The sequence below is a fragment of the Haematobia irritans genome, chromosome 4, assembly GCF_050003625.1.
Source record: "Haematobia irritans isolate KBUSLIRL chromosome 4, ASM5000362v1, whole genome shotgun sequence".
Taxonomy (NCBI): Eukaryota; Metazoa; Arthropoda; class Insecta; order Diptera; family Muscidae; genus Haematobia; species Haematobia irritans.
In genome coordinates this window covers 48,708,963-48,732,947 of record NC_134400.1, presented here as the reverse complement: position 1 = coordinate 48,732,947, position 23,985 = coordinate 48,708,963, and the positions used below count along the sequence as shown (strand labels likewise).

General features: G+C 36.8%; 2 protein-coding genes across 2 annotated transcripts; both read left to right on the top strand.

Moving 5' to 3' along the window:
- The first annotated feature begins 10,130 nt into the window (after nucleotides 1–10,130).
- Nucleotides 10,131–17,438, top strand: LOC142235388 (uncharacterized). The gene is made up of 2 exons (XM_075306642.1): nucleotides 10,131–10,620; nucleotides 17,293–17,438. The coding sequence occupies exons 1-2, from the start codon at nucleotides 10,131–10,133 to the stop codon at nucleotides 17,436–17,438; spliced, it is 636 nt and encodes a 211-aa protein (XP_075162757.1).
- Nucleotides 17,439–18,027: 589 nt separating this feature from the next.
- On the top strand, nucleotides 18,028–18,459 carry LOC142235387 (ATP-dependent DNA helicase PIF1-like). The gene has a single exon (XM_075306641.1). It carries the CDS (start codon nucleotides 18,028–18,030, stop codon nucleotides 18,457–18,459), a length of 432 nt encoding a protein of 143 aa, XP_075162756.1.
- Nucleotides 18,460–23,985: the final 5,526 nt, after the last annotated feature.

Below are 23,985 nucleotides of genomic sequence, written 5' to 3'. Positions count from 1 at the left end.
TTCCTGAATTTCTTTTATGTTCTTTTGTTTGCTTACCGAAATGTTAGTTCTTACTCTCTTATAGAATAGCAACCCCTTTGCTTTGTTATTCTGCATTCTCATTTCATCTCATTGTCTATTGTCATTGTTGTTGTAGTAATGCGAGCATATATTTATGTGAGTGTGTATGTGTTTGGCAGCCACCAGACGAATAACTTAATGGTCGTAGATCCTTCTAGCATTGTCTAAGAATGTTCTGGCGTTGCCAGAATATTGTAGTGCTACCAGAATGTTCTCGTATTGCTACACCGTCATATATAAAAGCGCTCGCATGCTGCTAACGAGTCAGTCTTAATAAAAGCGTCAAACGAATAACTTCAGTGTGAACGAATTGTAAAGTGTGAAGTCATAGTAAATAAATTGTAGATTGTCGTTATTTAAAAGAACTGTGTTTTAATTGTCGGGTAATTAAAAACGCCTAAATATAAAAACGTAACAATTGGTGTCGGAAGTGAAATAACGGAAAAAAATCTACAATGAAGTTTAATGAGCTTCGTGTGGAAGACTTAAAAAAGGAATTGAGCAAACTGGAGCTGCCGACAACAGGAAACAAGGCTCAATTACAAAAGCGACTACTGGAAGAGTTCGAGCGGCGCAGTATTGATATCGAAACACATGAGTTCGATTATAAGGAAGATCTTGACGAATCAGTAGTAGCCAGCGCCTTGGAAACTCCAACTGTAGCTTCTAATGTTGTTGATTACACATCGATGGTCAATATTTTGAGCAAAATGATGGAAGAAAATTCTCTAAAAATGCAAGAGAATTCTAGAAAAATGATGGAAGCTAATTCTAGAAAATTGGAAGAAAAATTCGACGAAAATTCAAAAAAGATGGACGAAAATTCTAGAATTCTAAATGAGAATCTTCAACAAATTGCTGAAGGCATGGGAAAACGTGTGGACCATATCGAAAGCCAAATTGGGGAGCTGGATAAGAAGATTATTTCTGTGGATGAGAAAATTATGGTTCATGATGAGAAGTTTCTACACATTGAAAGAAAAATGTCAGAGCTGGAAATTAAAGGTGGACCAGTGCGCGTCATCGAGGGCTCAAAAACCAAACCTCCTGTTTTCGATGGCTCAACTTCATTTGATGTATTCAAATTCCAATTTGAAATGGTTGCTTCTAGAAATTTATGGAACGACAATGACAAAGCAATTGAACTTCTATTGGCATTAAAGGGCAACGCCGCTGATGTGATACAAAGCATTCCCGCTGCCTCTAGAAATAATTATAATGAAGTAATAGCGGCACTTCAACGTAAGTACGGCGGAGAACATAAGCAAGACATCTTCAGAATGGAATTAAGAGGAAGAGTCCAGAAGTCAAATGAGACTCTACAAGACTTTGCAACAGAGGTTGAGCGGTTGGTGCTTTTGGCATACCTAGGAGAGAGTCACCCACTTGTGGACCGCATCAAAATTGAGACCTTTGTGAATGGCATTCGAGACCCAGACATAAAATGTGCAACATATGCGTCACAAAAAGCTACATTTGTGGAAACTGTAACATTTGCCCTTGCACAAGAGACAGCGAGAGTACTAGCACGTCCTCAAGTTCACAAAGTACGTAAGGTGGAGACTGAGAATGACGAATCAAATTCCGTGATTGATTCAGTGAAAGAAGCCGTTAAGCAGGCAATGCAAGAAATGAAGCAGGAAACAACAAAATCCAGAATGAAGTGCTATAACTGTGATAAGCCTGGACATCTAGCTCGAGAATGCAAAGCACGACGCAAACGGTCAAGGTCCACATCACCATCTCCATTAAATAATAGCCATAAAAAGGTGACCCCACAGTCAAGTGAGTCACCTTTAAACTAAATCGAGCTAGTTCAGCGGGGCAAGAGCTGGCTCCCACAGACGATGGCCACACCATCTCCATAGCAATAGTTCAACAGAAAAATAACAATTTAACTATTGCGGGTGTTATTAATGGCGACAAGCGTACTTTGACGTTGGATACTGGTGCATCAAAGTCTATCATTAGATCTGATTTAGTAAAAGGAAAAGTTACACCACTGATTGGAGTCAAGCTACGCACGGCTACAGGGGAACCCGCAACCGTATATGGAAAGGTCACCGTAAAATTAACTATTGCTAACAAATCCGTTACTTATGATTTCATTGTGGCCGATATAGTAGACGAAGTTATAATTGGAGCGGATTTCATGATTGCTTTTGGTCTCAATTTGGATATGAAGCGTCGTGTAATGACATGGAGCGATGCCGAAATAACGGTAAACGTGGGATACGACGAGAATACACTTGTCAAACGTTTGACAACGAGCCAGTCAGAGTCTATACCACCGAATGCCGAAGCAATTATATGGGTTTCTATGGATGAAGATTGTGAATTCGGCCAATTGTGGGTTGTTGAACCAGCAGAAAACAAAAGCAACAACATCTTGATAGCAAATGCCCTGGTAACAACGAACGAAGAGAGACTAATACCAGTTCGTGTCTTGAACTTGTCTGACAATCATGAGCAAATTGTAAAATTTTCTGATATTGGAAAATGTACACCAGCCGAGGCAATAGTCAATTTAGAAGGCAACTCATCAAAGACACATGGAGCAGTGAGAAAACATCTAGAAGGGTATTTCGAGGCTTGGACACGTCATCTATCGCCGTCAGAGAGAAATAAAGCCAAGCAATTGTTGTGGAAAAACGCCTCTGCTTTTGCTTCTGAAAAGGGAAATCAAGGAAGAACATGTGTAGTGAAACATGAAATTAAAACCGCAGAAGAAAGGCCCATAAAACAGGCACCACGAAGTGTTCCCCTGGCAAAAAGAGACGAAGTTCAAAAGCTCATAAAGGAAATGGCGGAGAGTGGAGTGATCGAGCCATCATCAAGTCCTTGGTGTTCCCCAGTTGTGCTGGATGGAAGTACCCGATTCTGCGTGGACTACAGAAAACTGAATGATGTCACCAAAAAGGACAGTTATCCGCTTCCACGCATTGATGACACGTTGGACACACTAGCAGGAACTACATGGTTTTCTACGCTTGATTTGCAGGGTGGATATTGGCAAGTAGAGATCGCCGAGAAAGACAAGGAAAAGACGGCTTTTGGCGTTAATGGCGGTCTCTGGCAATTCAATGTAATGCCATTCGGGCTCTGCAACGCTCCGGCTACCTTCGAAAGATTGCATATATATAGCATATATCTATGTGAGTGTGTATGTGTTTGGCAGCCACCAGACGAATAACTTAATGGTCGTAGATCCTTCTAGCATTGTCTAAGAATGTTCTGGCGTTGCCAGAATATTGTAGTGCTACCAGAATGTTCTCGTATTGCTACACCGTCATATATAAAAGCGCTCGCATGCTGCTAACGAGTCAGTCTTAATTAAAGCGTCAAACGAATAACTTCAGTGTGAACGAATTGTAAAGTGTGAAGTCATAGTAAATAAATTGTAGATTGTCGTTATTTAAAAGTACTGTGTTTTAATTGTCGGGTAATTAAAAACGCCTAAATATAAAAACGTAACAATATTATTTGGTCAAGTCGGGCGACTGGAAGCCTTATTTATATTATGTATTCGGGATATAGGACAATTTTAGTAATATTTACAATTTTTTTCAACTCATCAGTGGCGATTTTACAAGGATATTGGTTAGATCTTGCCAAGATATGTGGTCAAGTGTGGGTTGCGATATATTATTTGGTCAAGTCGGGCGACTTGGAGCCTTATTTAAAACTCAACCGTTCTGTGGAAATTCTGGCATTACAGTGTATAGGATATGACTAAGATATAGGGAAATCATTACAGAGTTCTGTATAAAGTCAAGGAATTTTGGCCATATTTGTATAAACCGGAAAAACGAATATATGGAGGCTTTATCTAAATCTGAACCAAATTAGATCACACTTGATACACTTTGGCCTCTGTTGCCATATGAGTCTAAATCGGACGAAAGATATATATGAGAGTTATATCTAAATCTGAACCGATTTGGATAATATTTTACAAGTTTTTCGAGACTCATAAAATATTTGGATGTACGGAATTTGAAGAAGATTGGTTGATAAATGGGCCAATTATAACCAGATTGGGGATAAATATATATGACAGCTATATCTAAATCTGAACCGATTTTTTCCAAAATCAATAGCGATCGTCTTTGTTCCCCAAAACGACCCTGTGCCAAATTTGAGGACGATCGGACTTAAACTGCGACCTGTACTTTGCGCACAAAAATACATAAATCGACTCAGAATTTAATTCTAAGACGATCGGTATACTAAACGATGGGTCTCAGACTTTTCCTTCTTGGCGTTCCATACAAATGCACAAACTTATTATACCCTGTACCACAGTAGTGGTGAAGGGTATAATAACACTTGGCATAGAAAAATATTTTAGTTCATTCGTACTACGAAGTATTCACTCCTTTTAAAACTTAAGGAGACACACTTGTTAGAATATAGGAAATTTTTACTATATCTCTTTTATCTACCTGTAATCCATAACTGTCATCGATGTAATCGGTATGTTTGCGCATGGGTTGTTTTTATACCCTCCATCATAGGATGGGGGTATATTAACTTTGTCATTCCGTTTGTAACACATCGAAATATTGCTCTAAGACCCCATAAAGTATATATTCTGGGTCGTGGTGAAATTCTGAGTCGATCTAAGCATGTCCGTCCGTCCGTCTGTTGAAATCACGCTAACTTCCGAACGAAACAAGCTATCGACTTGAAACTTGGCACAAGTAGTTGTTATCGATGTAGGTCAGATGGTATTGAAAATGGGCCATATCGGTCCACTTTTACGTATAGCCCCCATATAAAGGGACCCTCAGATTTGGCTTGTGGAGCCTCTAACAGAAGCATATTTCATCCGATCCAGCTGAAATTTGGTACATGGTGTTGGTATATGGTCTGTAACAACCATGCAAAAATTGGTCCACATCGGTCCATAATTATATATAGCCCCCATATAAACCGATCCCCAGATTTGGCTTGCGAAGCCTAAAAGAGAAGCAAATTTCATCCGATCCGGCTGAAATTTGGTACATGGTGTTGGTATTTGGTCTCTAGCAACCATGCAAAAATTGGTCCACATCGGTTCATAATTATATATAGCCCCCATATAAACCGATCCCCATATTTGGCTTGCGGAGCCTAAAAGAGAAGCAAATTTCATCCGATCCGGCTGAAATTTGTTACATGGCGTTGGTATATGGTCTATAACAACCATGCAAAAATTGGTCCATATCGGTCCATAATTATATATAGCCCCCATATAAACCGATCCCCAGATTTAGCTTGCGGAGCCTCAAAGAGAAGAAAATTTCATCCGATCCGGCTGAAATTTGGTACATGATGTTGGTATAGGGTCTCTAACAACCATGCAAAAATTGGTCCACATCGGTCATAATTATATATAGCCCCCATATAAACCGATCCCCAGATTTGGCTTGCGAAGTCTCCAAGAGAAGCAAATTTCATCCAAGCCGGTTGTAATTTGGAACATGGTGTTAGTATATGATCTTTAACAACCGTGCCAGAATTGGTCCATATCGGTCCATAATTATATATAGCCCCCATATAAAACGTTCTCCAGATTTGACCTCCGGAGCCTCTTGGATTAGCAAAATTCATCCGATCCGGTTCAAATTAGGAACGTGGTATTAGTATATATATCTAAATCTGAACTGATTTCTTTCAAAAGAAATAGGGTTCTATTCTGACCCAAAACAGGAATTTGTGCCAAAATTGAAGGCGATTGGACTTAAACTGCGACCTAGATAACAAGATTTTGATCACAAACATGTGTACGCAGACAGACGGACGGACAGACGGACATGGCTAGGACGACTCAGGGACCCACCCTGAGCATTATTGCCAAAGACACCATGTGTCTATCTCGTCTCCTTCTGGGTGTTGCAAACATATGCACTAACTTATAATAATCCACAGTGTTGTGCAGGGTATAATTACGGTCACGTGGATTTTGACTTATCCTTAGTTTTTTATTCATCGTAAGTATATTTTTCACATATCTTGCTGAAAAATATGTAAGGACTAATTAAAAATTAACATCATGTTATAAAATAGAATTGTGTAACGTAAATAACGTAAGTTAACGCTAATATAAAGAGCTTTAACTTACGTTATTTGAGGTGGTGTAAGGAATTCAACTTTTCTCAGATAAACGTATGTCATAGAATTTGTACCTGAAACTATTAGAGAAATAATGGTGTAAGTCTAAGAAAATATCAAAGGGAATGCACATTGGACAATAGGTCTAGGTACTTAAAACTAAATCGCAAATATAAGGATATATGTATCAAATCGAAAGCGAAATACCAGTTCAATATCGAAAGGAAAATCGATAATGTGCGAGATTCCAAAGACTGGTGGAAAATTGTAAGGGAAATACGAAATGAGGATGCAATAAATAACATAGAGGTGCCTATGGAAGATTTGAAACATCACTTTTTTCAGTTACTTAACCAACCCCTGTTGGCACCAGATTTTCATTATGCACACATGCTTCTATTTGATGAAGATTTGGATGGAGAAATAACGCTCCGTGAAGTTAAGGAAGCGTTTGCTAAGACCAAAGTAAATAAGGCTCCTGGAGAAGACCGTGTACCATACGAATTTTACAAATATGCCCCGGATGAGCTCCTATTGCAAATTGCGATATCTTGTAATTATATACTTGAGAATGGGGAAGTAGACAATTCATTCTGCAAGAGCATTATATACCCTATATTCAAGAAAGGCGATAAATCACAACCAAGTAATTACCGTGGAATTTCGTTTATGAATTGTCTTCCCAAAGTTATGATGGGAATTGTTTCACAGAGATTAACAGATTGGGTTGAGAAACACGACAAATTAAACGAATTTCAAGCAGGTTTTCGTAGAAATTACTCCACATCTGACAATATTTTCTCACTAACGTCGGTCATTCACCTAAACTGGAATAGAAAAATGAAGACGTATGCATTCTTTGTCGACTTCAAAGCTGCCTTTTATAAGGTATCTCGAAGTGCAATGATGTATAAGCTACATAACATTGGTGTATCGACAAAAATAGTCCGATTTATCGAAAGGGTGTATGAAAAGACCATATTTTCTGTGTGGACAGGCACAGAACTCTCAGAAGAATTTTCCACAAAAACAGGAGTGAAGCAAGGCTGCCTACTTTCACCACTTTTATTTGCTCTGTACCTAGATGATCTTTATGAATGGCTTGGGGGCGGCACAAACGTGGAAGGTTTAAATATACGTCTTTTGCTTTATGCTGATGACATTGTCCTGCTAGCGAATGATGTTAATGTACTTCAACGGATGATTAATAGACTGGAAGAATATTGTAATTTGTGGAATATGGAGGTTAATATGAGTAAATCCCAAATTATGGTATTCAGGAAGGGTGGTAAAATATCAAAATATGAACAGTGGTATTATAAAGGCGAACAAATTAAGGTCACATCTGAATACTGCTACCTAGGGTTGACTTTGACGCCGAAACTATCCTTCACCAAACACGTCGTAGCTAGAAATCAAGCGGCGAAGAATAGCATTAATTGCACATGGGAAAGTTTTCTAAATAAGCCCAATGTATCAGTAAACTCTAAATGGAAATTATTTTTGGCGGTTTGGAGAGCGATACAAAGTTACGGGTCGCAAGTTTGGGGTTACTCCAACTTTGGGGAAGTCGACAGACTTGTTCTATACTTTTTGAAAAAAATTTTAAGATTGCCAAAATGTACGCCCACATATGTACTAATGCTGGAAACTGGTGTAGAAAATGGCCACATATTTACCTTGGGAACACATATGAAATATTTGTCTCGAATTATTTTTGACTATAATGAAAAACGACTTCCTCACCAACTTGCAAACAAAATATTGCAAAGCGGAATATTTTGGGCAGAAGCCATAAATAACTTAATGTTGAAACACGATGTTGGGAGAATGGAGATAAATACGAAATCTGACTGGATGCGGAGAAGTGAACTTTTGCTGCAAAATATGCGAATAGAATATCTTTACAAGTGTAATAGGCAAGCAAGAGAAACTCAAAGGTTTTATAAAAAATTGAATCCTTCAAGCGCCCAGTTTTATATAAATGAGCATCTCTCTCAGGAAGAAATTATGTGGATCTTCAAAGCTAGAAGTGACCTAATTCAATTGAATGGCAACATATTTCCACAGACCGTAAACCGCCAATGTTCTATGTGCAATATGCTTGAAACTGAAAACTTACAACATTTCCTAGGCCATTGTCCTGCATTAAAGGAATTCAGACACATGTATTTTAAAAATGTTTTGCTTACTGAAAATGATCTAATTTGTGCTTTAGATGGCCTCTAAATTGCTTGGAAAGATTTAGCTTATTATATTAGAACTTGTATCCAATACAGAGAACAACTTTTACATGAATTTACTTTTTAAATAACTTACGTTCACATAAAGAAACAAGCTTAATGACTAACGACCATAGGTCAATGTCATGTATTCTTACAACTACATTATTCTTTATATCTTAAGATACCTAAATATGTTATCGTAAAATGCATTGTATTGATTTGTAAATGTATTACTTAAGAAAATAAAGAGAGAGTACTACTACTACTAAACTGTGTTCGATGTGAAGGACATAATAAAATAAATATTCTAGTTAAAAAGGCCAAAGTTTTAATATAAAACTTACCAATTCTCTGTTTACTTGTACGCCAGGGGGAATATAAAAATTGTCCAAATGCATTTGGGGTTACTCTAAAATAAAATATTTATTTTATACATTAAATAAAACCATTAAATTGGTTTCCAAAAAATCTAATTAAAGAAATAATAACACAAAATATTTATTTTATACATTAAATAAAAACATTAAATTGGTTTCCAAAAAAATCTATAAAGAAATAGAAATATGCATAAAAAAACGAAATATTCTGTTTAAAAGAAAGTTACAGAAACCTTACCAATTCACTATTAAATTATATTTATTATATATAAATAAAAATTTTTCCAAATTGTTAAGGGGTTATTCTGAAATTAAATATTTGTGTTTTACATTAAAAATATTAAATTAGTTGAAAGAAATACTAAAATAAGGGTTGTAGGGAAGGATTAAGGGTCCTACACCTATTTAAGGATGGACCGGGATGGATGAGGGGTCCAACGGTGGTTATGGTCCAAAATTAAATTTATTTTATTTTATTTTAATTTATTTTATATTTATTTATTAAGGAACAAATCTTAGCCAGGCGTGTGTCCAAGCTGGTTAATGTTCGAATTATTATATGTTTTTATGGTAAGGGCCAAAACAGACTCGTAAGTCTAGAATTGTCCACGTTTTTATTTTTTCCGGAAAGAAAGAAGAACACTGACGTTGTTCACAGTTCGCAGTAGACAAACTTTATTCCTTTTATAGCTACATACAATACAAAATTAACTGTTATACTTCAAAAGAACAAATTATATCCCCAAGAGTGAGAGAATTCGCTATATATCAGATATTGTAATGAAAGTGACAAACGATAATAATGAGAATGATGAGATTTAGAGAATTAATGATAAACTCAAGAGAGCTTAATATACTTAAACAATGGATTTGAGTATTTCATACACTCAGAAAAATAATTATTGTTAAGATCAGTAAGACATACACAGCAATATTCGAATCACAACTATATAATCAAACAATATCATAAATCAAAACTATGTAATAAATCAAAATATTTATAACAAATCAAAATATTTATAAATCAAAAAAAAAAAATAACCACTCATAATGCCTGCCTGTTTAAAAACCTGTAATCTTGATGATAAAAAGGTCATAAAACCGTAAAAAACAAAAATATTCCATTCCTTTATATTCCCTTACATACAGTGGCGTGCAGAAATGAGAACATAATTAATATTTTTCATTTCTAAACGAGTAAAAAAAAGCCGCAATAAAGAAATTGAAAATAACTTCCCTTTATTCCTTCTTCAATTCTAAATAAAACAACAAAAAACTCAAAGTAAAGAATTCAGAGAGATACATAAACATAACAAAAAAACTCGCATGTACTCAATTTTGCACTTTTTGATGTACTCTGCATAAAACCAAAATGAAAAAGTTATCGCGCGATGTGGAGTACAATATAGTGTCCTTAACTAATAAAGGGTCTTCATCGCGGAAAATGGTCAAGGAACTAAATATAAGTCAGTCTGTGATCATTCGCGTCCAAAAAGGACGACATACTACTCCCAATGAGCAAAACAGAGGCCGCCGAAAACTGTTGACCGAAGCGGACGCTCGCCTTATTATGGCAGAAATGAGGCAGAACAAGTCCGTAACACCGAAAAATACTACTGTTGCCAAAAATAAGCAAGTTAGTGAATATACAGCAAGACGAGTGCTCCACAACATTGGTTATGTTTCAGATGTAAAAAACAATAAACCTGCATTATCCGAAAACAATCAAAAGGTGCGAATTAAGTTTGCAAAAGAGCATACAAATTTGACGACAGATGACTGGAAACGTGTTATCTGGCCAGATGATTCAAAATTTAACCGTTTCCAATCGAACGTTAAAAAATATTGCTGGCGTCGTCCTGGTGATACCATTCAACGCTACCATGTTAAAAAAAAACAAGTATATACAGCAGTAAGTTCGGCCGGGCCGAATCTTAAATACCCACCACCATGAACCAAATATTAGAGTTTCCTTTGAAATTTCAGGAGGGCTTGAGGACACTTCCGGAAGATAAATTTAAAGATTTCACCTATGAGGACTATATCAGATTCTGGATTTATAAGAACCATTTTTGTTTTAGTTTTAGAGGAATTATTAACATCTCTTGTAAGTGTGCAAGAAAATTATAAAATATCGTCTTGATTTGAAATCTTGAATCTGTAGATTTTCACACGAGAAGTAAAATTTGGAAATTTTACATTGAGTTTCAAGCAAGTTTTATGATCAGTTGGCCTTCTACACCCTCAAGAAGTGAAGTCGGTCTATATGGAGGCATTACCAAATGGACCGATAAAAACTTAATCCGATACACGTTTTTGTGAGCCTCAAATACCAGAATATTTAGAATTTCAGGCAAATCAGAAAAAACTACGGTTTCTAGAAACCCAAGGATTTAAATCTGGAAATCGTTCTTATGGGGGCTATACTAAAATATGGACCGATACTCACCGTTTTCGGCACACCTCTTTATGGCCCGAAAATACCTCTAGATTTCCAATTTCAGGCAAATTGGATAAAAACTTTGGATTCTAGAAGCCCAAGAAGTAAAATCGGGAAATCGGTCTATATGGGGGATATACCAAAATATGGACCGATACTCATCATTTTAGGCACACCTATTTATGTTCCTAAAATTCATCTAGATTTCCAATTTCAGGCAAATTGGATATAAACTACGGTTTCTATAAGCCCAAGACCCCAAATCGGGAGGTCGGTTTATATGGGCACCATACCAAAACATGGACCGATGCTCACCATTTTTGGCACACCTCTTTACGGTTCTAAAGTACCTTTTGATTTCCAAATTCAGATAAATTGGATAAAAACTGCGGTTTCTATAAGCCCAAGAAGTAAAATCGGGAGATCGGTCTATATGGGGGCTATACCAAAACATGGACCGATACTCACCATTTTTGGCACACCTCTTTATGGCCACAAAATACCTCTAGATTTCAAATTTCAGGCAAATTGGATGAAAACTGCGGTTTCTATAAGCCCAAGTAGTAAAATCGGGAGATCGGTCTATATGGGGGCTATACCAAAACATGGACCGATACTCACCATTTTTGGCACACCTCTTTATGGTCATAAAATACCTCTAGATTTCAAATTTCAGGCAAATTGGGTAAAAACTGCAGTTTCTATAAGCCCAAGAAGTAAAATCGGGAGATCGGTCTATATGGGGGCTATACCAAAATATGGATCGATACTCACAATTTTTGGCACACGTGTTTGTAGTCCGACAATACCTCTAGATTTCCAATTTCAGGTAAATTGAATAAAAACTGCGGTTTCTATAAGCCCAAGAAGTAAAATCGGGAGATCGGTCTATATGGGGGCTATGCCAAAACGTGGACCGATACTCACCATTTTTGGCACACCTCTTTAAGGTCACAAAATACCTCTAGATTTCCAATTTCAGGCAAATTGGATAAAAACTACGATTTCTATAAGCCCAAGACCACAAATCGGGAGGTCGGTTTATATGGGGACTATATCAAAACCCGGACCGATATAGCCCATCTTCGAACATGACCTGCCTGCAGACAAAAGACGAGTTTGTGCAAAATTTCAACACGATTGCTTCATTATTGAAGACTGTAGCGTGATTACAACAGACAGACAGACAGACGGACAGACGGACATCGTTGTATCGTCTTAGAATTTCTCCCTGATCAAGAATATATATACTTTATATAGTCGGAAATCGATATTTCGATGTGTTACAAACGGAATGACAAACTTATTATACCCCCGTCACCATTCTATGGTGGTGGGTATAAAAACTGTGAAGCATGGTGGTGGAAGCATCATGTTTTGGGGCTGCTTCACTTGGTGGAACATTGGGCCATTGCAGAAAATTGATGGTATAATGAAGAAGGAAGAGTTTCTTGACAAGAGTGCCTATCCTGAAGATGAAGTTGTATTTCAACAGGATGGTTACCCGAAGCATAGTGCAAAAATAGTGAAAAATGGCTTAGTGAGCAAATTTTGGCATGTATATTAGCGGCCTTATACTAACACCACGTTACAAATTTCAACCGGATCGGATGAATTTTGCTACTCCAAGAGGCTCCGGAGATCAAGTCTGGAGAACGGTTTATATGGGGGCTATATATAATTATGGACCGATATGGACCAATTATTGCGTGTTTGTTAGAGACCACATTCTAACACCATGTTCCAAATTTCAACCGGATCGGATGAATTTTGCTCCTCCAAGAGGCTCCGTAGGACAAATCTGGGAATCGATTTATATGGGGGCTATATATAATTATGGACCGATATGGACCAATTTTTGCATCGTCATTAGAGAACATATACCAACACTATGTACCAAATTTCAGCCGGATCGGATGAAATTTTCGTTTCTTAGAGGCTCCGCAAGCCAAATCGGGGGATCGACTTATATGGGGGCTATATATAATTAAGGACCGATGTGGACCACTTTTTTCATGGTTGTTAGAGACCATATACTAACACCATGTACCAAATTTCAGACGGATCGGATGAAATTTTGTTCTCTTAGAGGCTCCGCAAGCCAAATCGGGGGATTGGTTTATATGGGGGATATATGTAATTATGAACCGATGTGGACCAATTTTTGCCTGGTTGTTAGAGACCATATACTAACACCATGTACAAAATTTCAGCGGATCGGATGAAATTTGCTTCTCTTAGAGCAATCGTAAGCCAAATTTGGGGGTCCGTTTATATGGGCTATAGGTAAAAGTGGACCGATATGGACCAATTTTTGCACGGTTGTTAGAGACCATATACTAACACCACGTACCGAATTTCAGCCGGATTGGATGAAATTTGCTTCTCTTAGAGGGTCTGCAAGCCAAATTTGGGGGTCCGTTTATATGGGGGCTATACGTAAAAGTGGACCGATATGGCCCATTTTCAATACCGTGCGACCTACATCAATAACAACTACTTGTGCCAAGTTTCAAGTCGATAGCTTGTTTCGTTCGGAAGTTAGCGTGATTTCAACAGACGTACGGACATGCTCAGATCGACTCAGAATTTCACCACGACCCAGAATATATATACTTTATGGGGTCTTAGAGCAATATTTCGATGTGTTACAAACGGAATGACAAAGTTAATATACCCCCATCCTATGGTGGAGGGTAGGTTAGGTTAACCAACCTAACCTATGGTGGAGGGTATAATAAAGAGATATGGGCCAAGTACTAGAACATGTTCCAACTGACACCGGTATAGAAAAGTGCACAATTGAGGACATGCGAGTTTTTTTGTTATGTTTATTTATCTCTCTGAATTCTTTACTTTTTGTTTTGATTTTTTTTGTTTTATTTAGAATTGAAGAAGAAATAAAGGACAAATAAAATTATTTTGAGTTTCTTTCTTGCTGCTTATTTTATTCGTTTAGAAATGAAAAAAGTAAGTATGTACTCATTTCTGCACGCCACTGTACCTACTAAAAAGATGTAACAACCCACGCCAACTATACAACTGAATCATGCCAAACAAAACCAAAACATTTCTACAACAACAAAAACCAAATGTGCCTTCATTGAGTACAACACATTATCCAGCCAAATAAACCATCCGCGAATAACAAACACACACACAAACCACTGAAAGAATAACAAGTATATAAGGCCGCAAGTTCGGCCAGGCCGAATCTTATGTACCCACCACCATGGATTGCGTAGAAACTTCTACGAAAGACTATCATCCATACTTGAATTACTTGGGTTGTGGTATCTTAAAATTGTGATTTAGTCCATACGTGGTATATATTAGACAAAAAAGTTATGTATAGTTAAGTCTACAAATAATTACGAATCGATATGGACATTTTGTACGTAGAGAGCCAGAATTGAAATATGGGGGTCGCTTATATGTTAGCTATATACAATTATGAACTTGATATGGACCAATTTTTGTGTGATTGGGGATCGATTTATCTGAGGGCCATATATAACTATAGACCGATATGGACCTAGTTATGCAAGGTTGTTAACGACTATATACTAGCACAATGTACCAAATTTCAACTCACTCGGATTAAATTTGCTCCTCCAAGAGGTTCCAAAACCAAATCTCGGGATCGGTTTATATGGGGCTATGCACGATTATGGACTGATATGGACCACTTTTGGCATGGTTGTTAAATATCATATACTACCACCACGTACCAAATTTGAAGCAGATCGGATGAATTTTGCTTCTCCAAAAGGCACCGGAGGTCAAATCTGGGGATCGGTTTATATGGGAGCTATATATAATTATGGACTGATAGGAACCAATTCCTGCATGGTTGTTGGATACCATATGCCAACATCACGTACCAAATTCGAACCGAATGGGAAAAATTTTGCCCTTCCAAGGGGCTCTGGAGGTCAAATCTGGGGATCGGTTTATATGGGGCCTATATATAATTATGGACCAATATCGACCAATTTTTGCATGGGAGTTTGAGGCCATATATTAACACCACGTACCAAATTTCAACTGAATCAGATGAATTTTGGTCTTCCAAGGGGTTCCGGAGGTCAAATCTGGTGATCGGTTTATATGGGGGCTATCCGATCCGGCTGAAATTTGCTTCTCTTAGAGGCCTCGCAAGCCAAATCGGGTGATCGGTTTATATGGGGGCTATATATAATTATGGACCGATGTGGACCAATTTTTGCATGGTTGTTAGAGACCATATACTAACACCATGTACCAAATTTCAGCCGGATCGGATGAAATTTGCTTCTCTTAGAGGCCTCGCAAGCCAAATCGGGGGATCGGTTTATATGGGGGCTATATATCATTATGGACCGATGTGGACCAATTTTTGTATGGTTGTTAGAGACCATATACTAACACCATGTACCAAAATTCAGCCGGATCGGATGAAATTTGCTTCTCTTAGAGACCTCGCAAGCCAAATTTTGGGGTGCGTTTATATGGGGGTTATACGTAAAAGTGGACCGATATGGCCCATTTGCAATACCATCCGACCTACAGCAATAACAACTGCTTGTGCCAAGTTTCAAGTCGATAGCTTGTTTCGTTCGGAAGTTAGCGTGATTTCAACAGACGGACGGACGGACATGCTCAGATCGACTCAGAATTTCACCACGACCCAGAATATATATACTTTATGGGGTCTTAGAGCAATATTTCGATGTGTTGGTGGGCTATGGTGGTGGGTATAAAAATAACCCCATGCTCAGATATATACAACATACCCGGCACTCGATACCATTTCTCATTATTGCATTGCTCTCAATGCATGCTCTCGCTCTCAAACAAAATTCAAGTAACATCATCTTTACATTAATCACATTCCATTTTGCCAAGAAAGATCTCTGTATAGGGTTTCCATATGGATAATTTTCAAAAGAGAACTTTCGCTTTAAAAAAAGAGAACATTTTAACTAAAACAGAGTTTACAATAAAAAAATTCTTTATTAAATAATTAATAATTTTATTGATGTTAAAATTAAAATAAAAATAGTAAAAGTTTCTAATGATAGAAACAACGAAATAAATATATAATAAAACAATAAAAAACAAAAAGAATCACATTTTCTTAAAAAATAAGCAAAATAAATTCAAAAATACGCTGTCAAAAATAAAACACACATGTTCCTATGATCTCGCCCACAATTGACGACGACAACGGTTTGGCGTATTTACGTCGTACGTTCAATTACATCTATTTCTAATTTTTACGCAGTACGTCGAAACGTCGCATTTGTGTTCCGGCCTTTAATTTGTCAACAGATTTAACCCAGTAAACAATTAGTGGCGAATTCCTACTAAATAAATAAAATTCCATCAATCTAGGATTTTTTTTTTTGAAATAGAGTACATAAAGAGCACTGTTGGACATAAAAATACGGCACTAAAAAAGAGAGTGAACAAAAAGATACGAACACAAAAAGAGAACATGTTCTCTTTAAAAGAGATGTAATGGACAGCCTATCTCTGTACTATGCATTAGTTCATCGCATCTGTCTACAATTTACTCGAAAAACAGTAAATGCATATCAGTCTAAGAACGATGAAACGTTTAACTTGAAATTAACAAAAACTTAATGAAATGGTATCTACCCAATTTGACGAAAATGTCTATAAATTTAATTACATGTGAACTAAAAATATTACATTGGGAAATGTCCTACCAACTACTATTCACTATAGGAATTGCTAGTAAGAAATTGCTATCCGCTTTCAAGTTCAATATTCGTAAAAAAATATTTTCTCATACAAAAAAATCTTATAGTAAATTGCACATATTATTTAGAGAGAACTTTGCATTTCACTAGTAGTTCTATCGTATGACAAAAGAATTTTTAACTACCAGTTAAGAAAATGTTTAAGGAAATTTCCATCGTATTTTCTAGTCCATGAGCTAAACGATTGCTACTTAAATTTTATAAAATTTCCTTCCGAAAAATTTAACGAAAATTGAACTAAAATTCTGGAAAATTCTTGAAATAAATTATTGTAAAAATCTTCTTAAATTTACGAGACACTTTTTTGTTTGTACATCAAATATCAGGAACAGATCCGACTTTGCTAAAAGTTTTGCTATGCGCACCAACTGGAAAAGCCGCATTTGGTATTGACGGTACTACACTTCATCCTATGTTTTCCTTGCCTGTTAATGAATCTACATGCGGATACTGTCAATACGTTGAACATTAAATTACAAAGTCTAAAATTGTTAATAATTGACGAAATATCAATGGTGGGAGCAAAATTATTAAGCTATGATACAAATTTTCCGAAGTACGCTTGCATTTGGCGGAACTTCCGTAGTTGTGTTTGGGAATTTAAAACAACTCCCTCCAGTTTGGGATAGATAGATATTTTCTCCTCCATCAAATGATCCGTACAGCGCTATATATGGCACTTGGCTTTGGGACAATATTAAATATTTCGAACTAACCGAAATAATGCGACAAAGAGACCAAGCATTTGCGATAGCTTTAAATAATGTGGCATGTGGGACAATGTCAGAGGCTGATATAGAATTATTCAGATCACGAGTTCTATCACCAGCAAATGTTCCTTCTGAAGCTATACATTTGTTTTGTTCGAATAACGAAGACGATATTTTCAATACCGAGATGCTGAATTCCATACCAACGGAAGGAGTAATATTACATGCGGAGGATAATATAAAATCTACGTCATTACCTGCAAATAGCAGAAGTAGAATTCTTGAAGCCGTAAAATTATTTAAGACATCAGAAACTCATGTGTGTTGGTACTTAAAACCTCAGCTAAATACATGATAACGGTTAATATCGATACGAGTGATGGCTTAGTTAATGGGGCGACAGGTACTCTAATGCAAATAGATCACGATGCTAATCTAAAGGTATCAACATCGTGGATTAAATTTCCTGATAATGAACGTTTATGGACACCATTGGTACCCTTGATTCGTTCATTTCAATACAGAAGGAATGAAAACGTCAACATCGACCGAAAGCAATTCCCTGTAGCTCCTGCTGAAGGAATCACTATTCATAAAAGTCAGGGAGGAACATATACTAGTGTGGCAGTTCATTTGAAGCAACGGATGAATCGTTCGGCTTTATACGATGCATACAGCAGAGCAACACAAGCATCAGGCCTTTACTTAGTTGGAAACTTTATCCCTCAGTTTCTGACGCCGTTAATGTGGAATTTAATGCCCTTACAACTGTTAAGCGCTTAAAGACTAAATTTGACGCTTTGCTAAATTCAAATAGTTTTAACATTATATATCATAACGTGCAAAGTTTGAATGCTCACATAGATGACAAAGTAATGCTTAAGGCAGATATATTGTGCTTTGTTGAAATGTGGACATTAAATCGAGAGTTTTTTGATATACCAGGATATGACTCCTACATCATTTGCGAGAATTTAATACTTGGTGAAAATTGGTGCCTTTGGTTCGTTAATTTCAATACAGAAGGAATGAAAACGTCAACATCGACCTAAAGCAATTCCCTGTAGTTCCTGCTGAAGGAATCACTATTCATAAATACTATGTTAGTGTGGCAGTTCATTTGAAGCAAAGGATAAATCGTTCGTGAAATTTAATTTTTTTATTTGATTATTTAAAATATGACTTTTTCCTTTATTGTATTATTGATGTATTGCAATACATTACATTTAATACATATTAAATGAGCTAATTATTGTTTTTTACTACCTCTTTGTATGCTTTATTTCTGAAACACAAAAAAAATAAAAAAAAGAACAAAAATATGAAGAGGACTTCTTTCCATATAGCTTTTGCAATATTATGCTTGTAATGTCGTAAAAAGCGAAAAAACTGACTAAATATGCCAAATGTAAATCTTTGTTAAAGACTTTCTACTGTACTTACTTGTTTTTCAATTGAAAACGTTTTCACAACATCAAATTAATATACATACATTGGATGATCTTAACATACACTACCTTATAAATGACTTGGAATTTATTATTGAATTTGTTAATTATACTGCCAACATTTTTTTCTTCACATAACCGTGGAATAGCTTACGACAATTGAAAATAATACGACCAAACGATAAAGTAAATTACAACGTAAATGTCATATTGGGATTATGTTGTAAAATTAATATTTTCAATTTAATTTATTGCTTCCAAGATATTTTATGGTTCACATCTATAATGTTAATCGTAAAAATATTCCATTCAAATTAATAGGATCAAGATATTATTAATGGAGCATAATCATGTAAAACGATAATTCATTAGAGGGGATAAACAGTAGACAATATTAAGGGATTATATAGAAGTATTTCGGTCGAAAGTTCGTTTAAGCCGATGCATAAATATCCACCACATATGCAAGATTTTATTTCGGAAATGGGAACCCAACCAAAAACAAGTAAAATAGGTTAAGTTCGGCTATGTCGCATCTTATGTACCCTCCACCATGGATACGTAAGTGATTGAAGTGAGAACAATTAATTCATGTACATTCGAAATGCTTGAATTAACTGTACTTTGCCAACGTACAATTTCGTGAATTTTAAACCAATAAGTCTTAATTTTTTTTTTCACTTTTAAAATATATCTATATTTCAATTCGAAAATAAATTTATATAAACAATAATTAAAACTAGTTAGTAATAGGTCTAAAACTAATTGATAATATTGTATACTTATGATATGACTTAATATAATAAAAATAATATTAATTAAATAAAGATAGTTTCTTAGTAACTAAATAGCCACAGTAATTCCATCATGAGGGATGTACATTGTAGTATAAGTTTTGCTTATTATTCCACTCGGTTCCAGTGTAGAAAATGCCCAATCAATTTGCGTCCCATGTTTTGTTGTTTCGGATCTTGGGATGAGAAACCTTTTGCGCAAAGCATTTTTTCCGTCAAGTTATCTCCAATGAGAAGTATATTCTGACATCGAGACTTCACATTGTCCACAAGCTCTCCAAGTTGAGATCTGAAAAATGTTTCTTCGTATGCTGTATTCCTATATAAAACAATGACATATATGTCATTGTACTCGAATACAACATACTGGAAAGTTTGACCCCCCATTGCTATAGTCACTTTTGAGTACAGTTCTAGTATCTTGGCATAACTTGTTCTAGCAAGTATTGTAATGCCTCGTTTGTGTCGAACTCGCAATTCATTTCTATCAGGATTGATTAGTGTATCTGTCGATGACAGCAAAACCGGTTATATCTGTTTCTTCTTCTGCAAAAGTCCACGTTTCAACCAGGCAAAGAAAATCAGATGCCATAATTGTAATATCTGTTATTAAATCTTCTCTATGTGCTCTGAAACTTTTCAATTCAAATTCAAATGTAGGGTCTTGCCTTTTGTGGATAGTTATTCCTTCAGCAACCACTAAAGGGAATTGTCTATAGAAATCTGTTCATTTCTTTTGAATTGAAACGTTCTTTGGCATTTATCAATAGCAGTCCACAATAGTTCGGTACTGTGAGGCCTCTGTCTGCGTGCATCTTATGAGCCTTGTTCAAAATCTATAGACTTTAGTATGCATGAAGCACCGTTAGAAAGACCAGCGGCTGTATTCATATTTATGATCATCATATACTTTGCAGGAACTTCTAAAGTAAGTTCATGACAAATACCTTGAGTTTCCGATGTATTGTAATTATTTGCTTCTTCATTAGAGCAAAACAAGTGAATTACATTACATGGAATATCTGCAGTAGAATTCACAATCCGTGATTTGAATATAGATATGTCCACATCGGTCATTTCTCCTGTCGACATTCGATTCAAAGCTAAAGCGAATGCCAATTGCTCACTTTGTCGCATTATTTCCGTTAGTTCGTAAAAATTAAATCTGTCCCACAGTCCTCCAACAATGGCTCCATAAGGGTTCGCAGAATTACTGTGAAAGATCCATCTGTCACAAACAGGTGGAAGTTGCTTGAAATCTCCAAATGCCAAAATGGAAATCTCATCGAATGAATTGGTGTTCTTAAAAATTTGCTTTCTGGACTCAACCATTGAATAATAACCTTGAAATCCAAAAATTTTGCTACGAGGGTATTGACGTTGTCACTGCTAAGAGGTCGCAGTTCTCCTGAAAATTGATTTACTGGCAAAGAAAATATTGCATGAAGCGTCGAACCTCCTATACCAAATGCAGCTTTACCCGTTGGGGCAGCAAGTAAAACTTTGAGCAAAGTTAGGTTTACTCCTGGAATGGAGTTAAACCTGAAGTCGACTTTTGCCAACACCTGCTCAACGACCAATATACACGTAAAATGTCACTCTCTCGACTACATTGTACAAAATATGTAAGTACGCTCTTTGTTTTGGATTTAAGGTCCTTACAGAAGCCAGTAGGTCGGTTTCATTAACTAAAGGTGGAAGTCTAATGAGACAAACACCATCTTGAAAATCGTTGTCCTCGCGTTGTTCGTTTTCGCCAATATTGAGAGCAGTCACATGTTCGCCAATTTCTAGAAACGCTAATGCTCTGAACTCATAATCAAGCAATTGAGCTGAAGTTGCATTGTCGTCAGAGATATTATCATTATTGTTACCATCTTGAACTTTCTGTAAAATTTCGTCAAGTTCTCCCTGCTTCAATAGTTCAACCGGTTCTCTTCAATAATATGTTTGTGTATTCTACATGTACTCTCATTATCGTTCTCCATGGATAATACAGCATCACTAAGGATCTAAAATACTTCTTACTATTGGACTCACCTTTGAATAATGGAAACCTTGTAATGCATGGATTGGTTGTTTTGTAAATATATCCATTCCTTGTCCTCATTAAAGGCATGGGAGCTCCAATTTGGCCGGAATGTGAAACAACGTTTTCGGAGTTGTCGTCCTCTACACGACCTCTCAAAGTTTTTTAATACACGTTGTGTGCAGCAAAGCTTACCAAGCATACATTATTCAAAAGTTGTGGACGAAGAGCGTAATGATCTAGAAGATTTGATTTAAAAATATCCGTTGAATCCTGAGGTAGGCTTTGAAGTTCTTCTCTAGACTTAATTATGTGAACACTTTGTTGTAGCGGAAAAGTATTTATGAAAATTACTGCATTGAGATAGACTCAAACCCAATTTATTGTATGCCGCTTCCTGAGCAGATACTTCAGATGCGCTAATAAATTTGTTGCCTATGTGCTGAAGTCTAAGTGTGAATTCATCTACAGTTTGAAGTCTGATATAGTCATCATCCGGCAATCTAGCATTAAGGAAATTATTAATCTTTTCATAGTTCTCTTTGTTAGCAACTCAGCTGGTTCAATACTGTCCGAAAACGGTAAATGAAATGTAGTCTACTTCGGTGTCAAGATAGAACCACCATAGGAATGGGGCTATACTAAGTTTGTTATTCCGTTTGTAACACAATCGAAAGCTCTCATATAAACCAACGCTCAGATTTGGCTTGCGGAGCCTCTTGGAGGAGCAAAATTCATCAGAAATTTGGTACATTATGTTAGTATATGGTCTCTCACAACCATGCAAAAATGGGTCCAAATAGGTCCATAAGTATATATAGCTCCCATATAAACCGATACCCAGATTTGGCTTGCGGAGCCACTAAGAGAAGCAACTTTCATCCGATCCGACTGAAATTTGGTACATGGTTTTAGTATATGGTCTTTAACAAACATGCAAAAATTGGTTCACATCGGTCCATAATTATATATAGGCCCCATATAAACCGATCCCAGGATAGTAATAAAATGTTGGTAGATATTTTTTGGGGATCGGCTACATATAACTGTGGGAGCCACCGTGGTGCAATGGTTAGCATGTCCGCCTTGCATACACAAGGTCGTGGGTTCGATTCCTGCTTCGACCGAACACCAAAAAGTTTTTCAGCGGTGGATTACCCCATCTCAGTAATGCTGGTGACGTTTCTGAGGGTTTCAAAGCTTCTCTAAGTGGTTTCACTGCAATGTGAAACGCCGTTCGGACTCGCCTATAAAAAGGAGGTCCCTTGTCATTGAGCTTAACATGGAATCGGGCAGCACTCAGTGATAAGAGAGAAGTTCACCAATGTGGTATCACAATGGACTGAATAGTATAAGTGAGCCTGATACATCGGGCTGCCACCTAACCTAACCTATCCATACATGTGCTCTAGGTCTAGCCGGTATGTCTTTCTTATCGACTAACTGTAGAGCAACTTCTTGATACCAACCAGCCTCTTGGTGTTGAGGATCTGGACCGGGAAACTATTCCAGCACCTGTGAGTAGACGCCAGACAAAGCATTCTCAATTTCTCCCCATTTTGCTTTAGAACCGTCCACTGCTCCCCTTTTAACAATCGCCATCACAAGACGTTTTTTTTTGCCGCTGAGGTAAATGATCTTTGATCCCTTTTGGAAGATGACAGTTCATTCGGCAATCTTTCCATTTTTCCAACTTCCAGAATTACTTCCGCCCATTTTAAGAAATTGCTTTGCTTAGTCGATAACGTGCTTGGGTCGACTGATCCTAATTTCTTTTTGATAAGCAAGGAATTTCAGCGTTCTCTAAATCTCTTGAGGGATGACCTTTTGATGTCCTTACCTTAGGGAAGGTTCGACTTGTCAAAGTATCGCAACCTGTCGACCCGTCTACAGGTCGACTAATTGGACCTAACTCTTGGTCATTAACCAAATTTATAACTCCAGTCGATACCCGTCCACTGGGCCCTGAATTTAGCAACCCAGTGGGTGACTTTGAATTTCGCTCCATGGTGGCTTCATTTACCACCACACTTGTAAT

Coding starts and splice junctions, on each gene's coding strand:
- LOC142235388 (XM_075306642.1), top strand. CDS start 10,131: ATGAAAAAGTTATCGCGCGATGTGGAGTACAATATAGTGTCCTTAACT. Junction 10,621..17,292: donor ATATTGCTGGCGTCGTCCTG/GTGATACCATTC, acceptor ATCAAATATCAG/GAACAGATCCGACTTTGCTA.
- LOC142235387 (XM_075306641.1), top strand. CDS start 18,028: ATGATAACGGTTAATATCGATACGAGTGATGGCTTAGTTAATGGGGCG.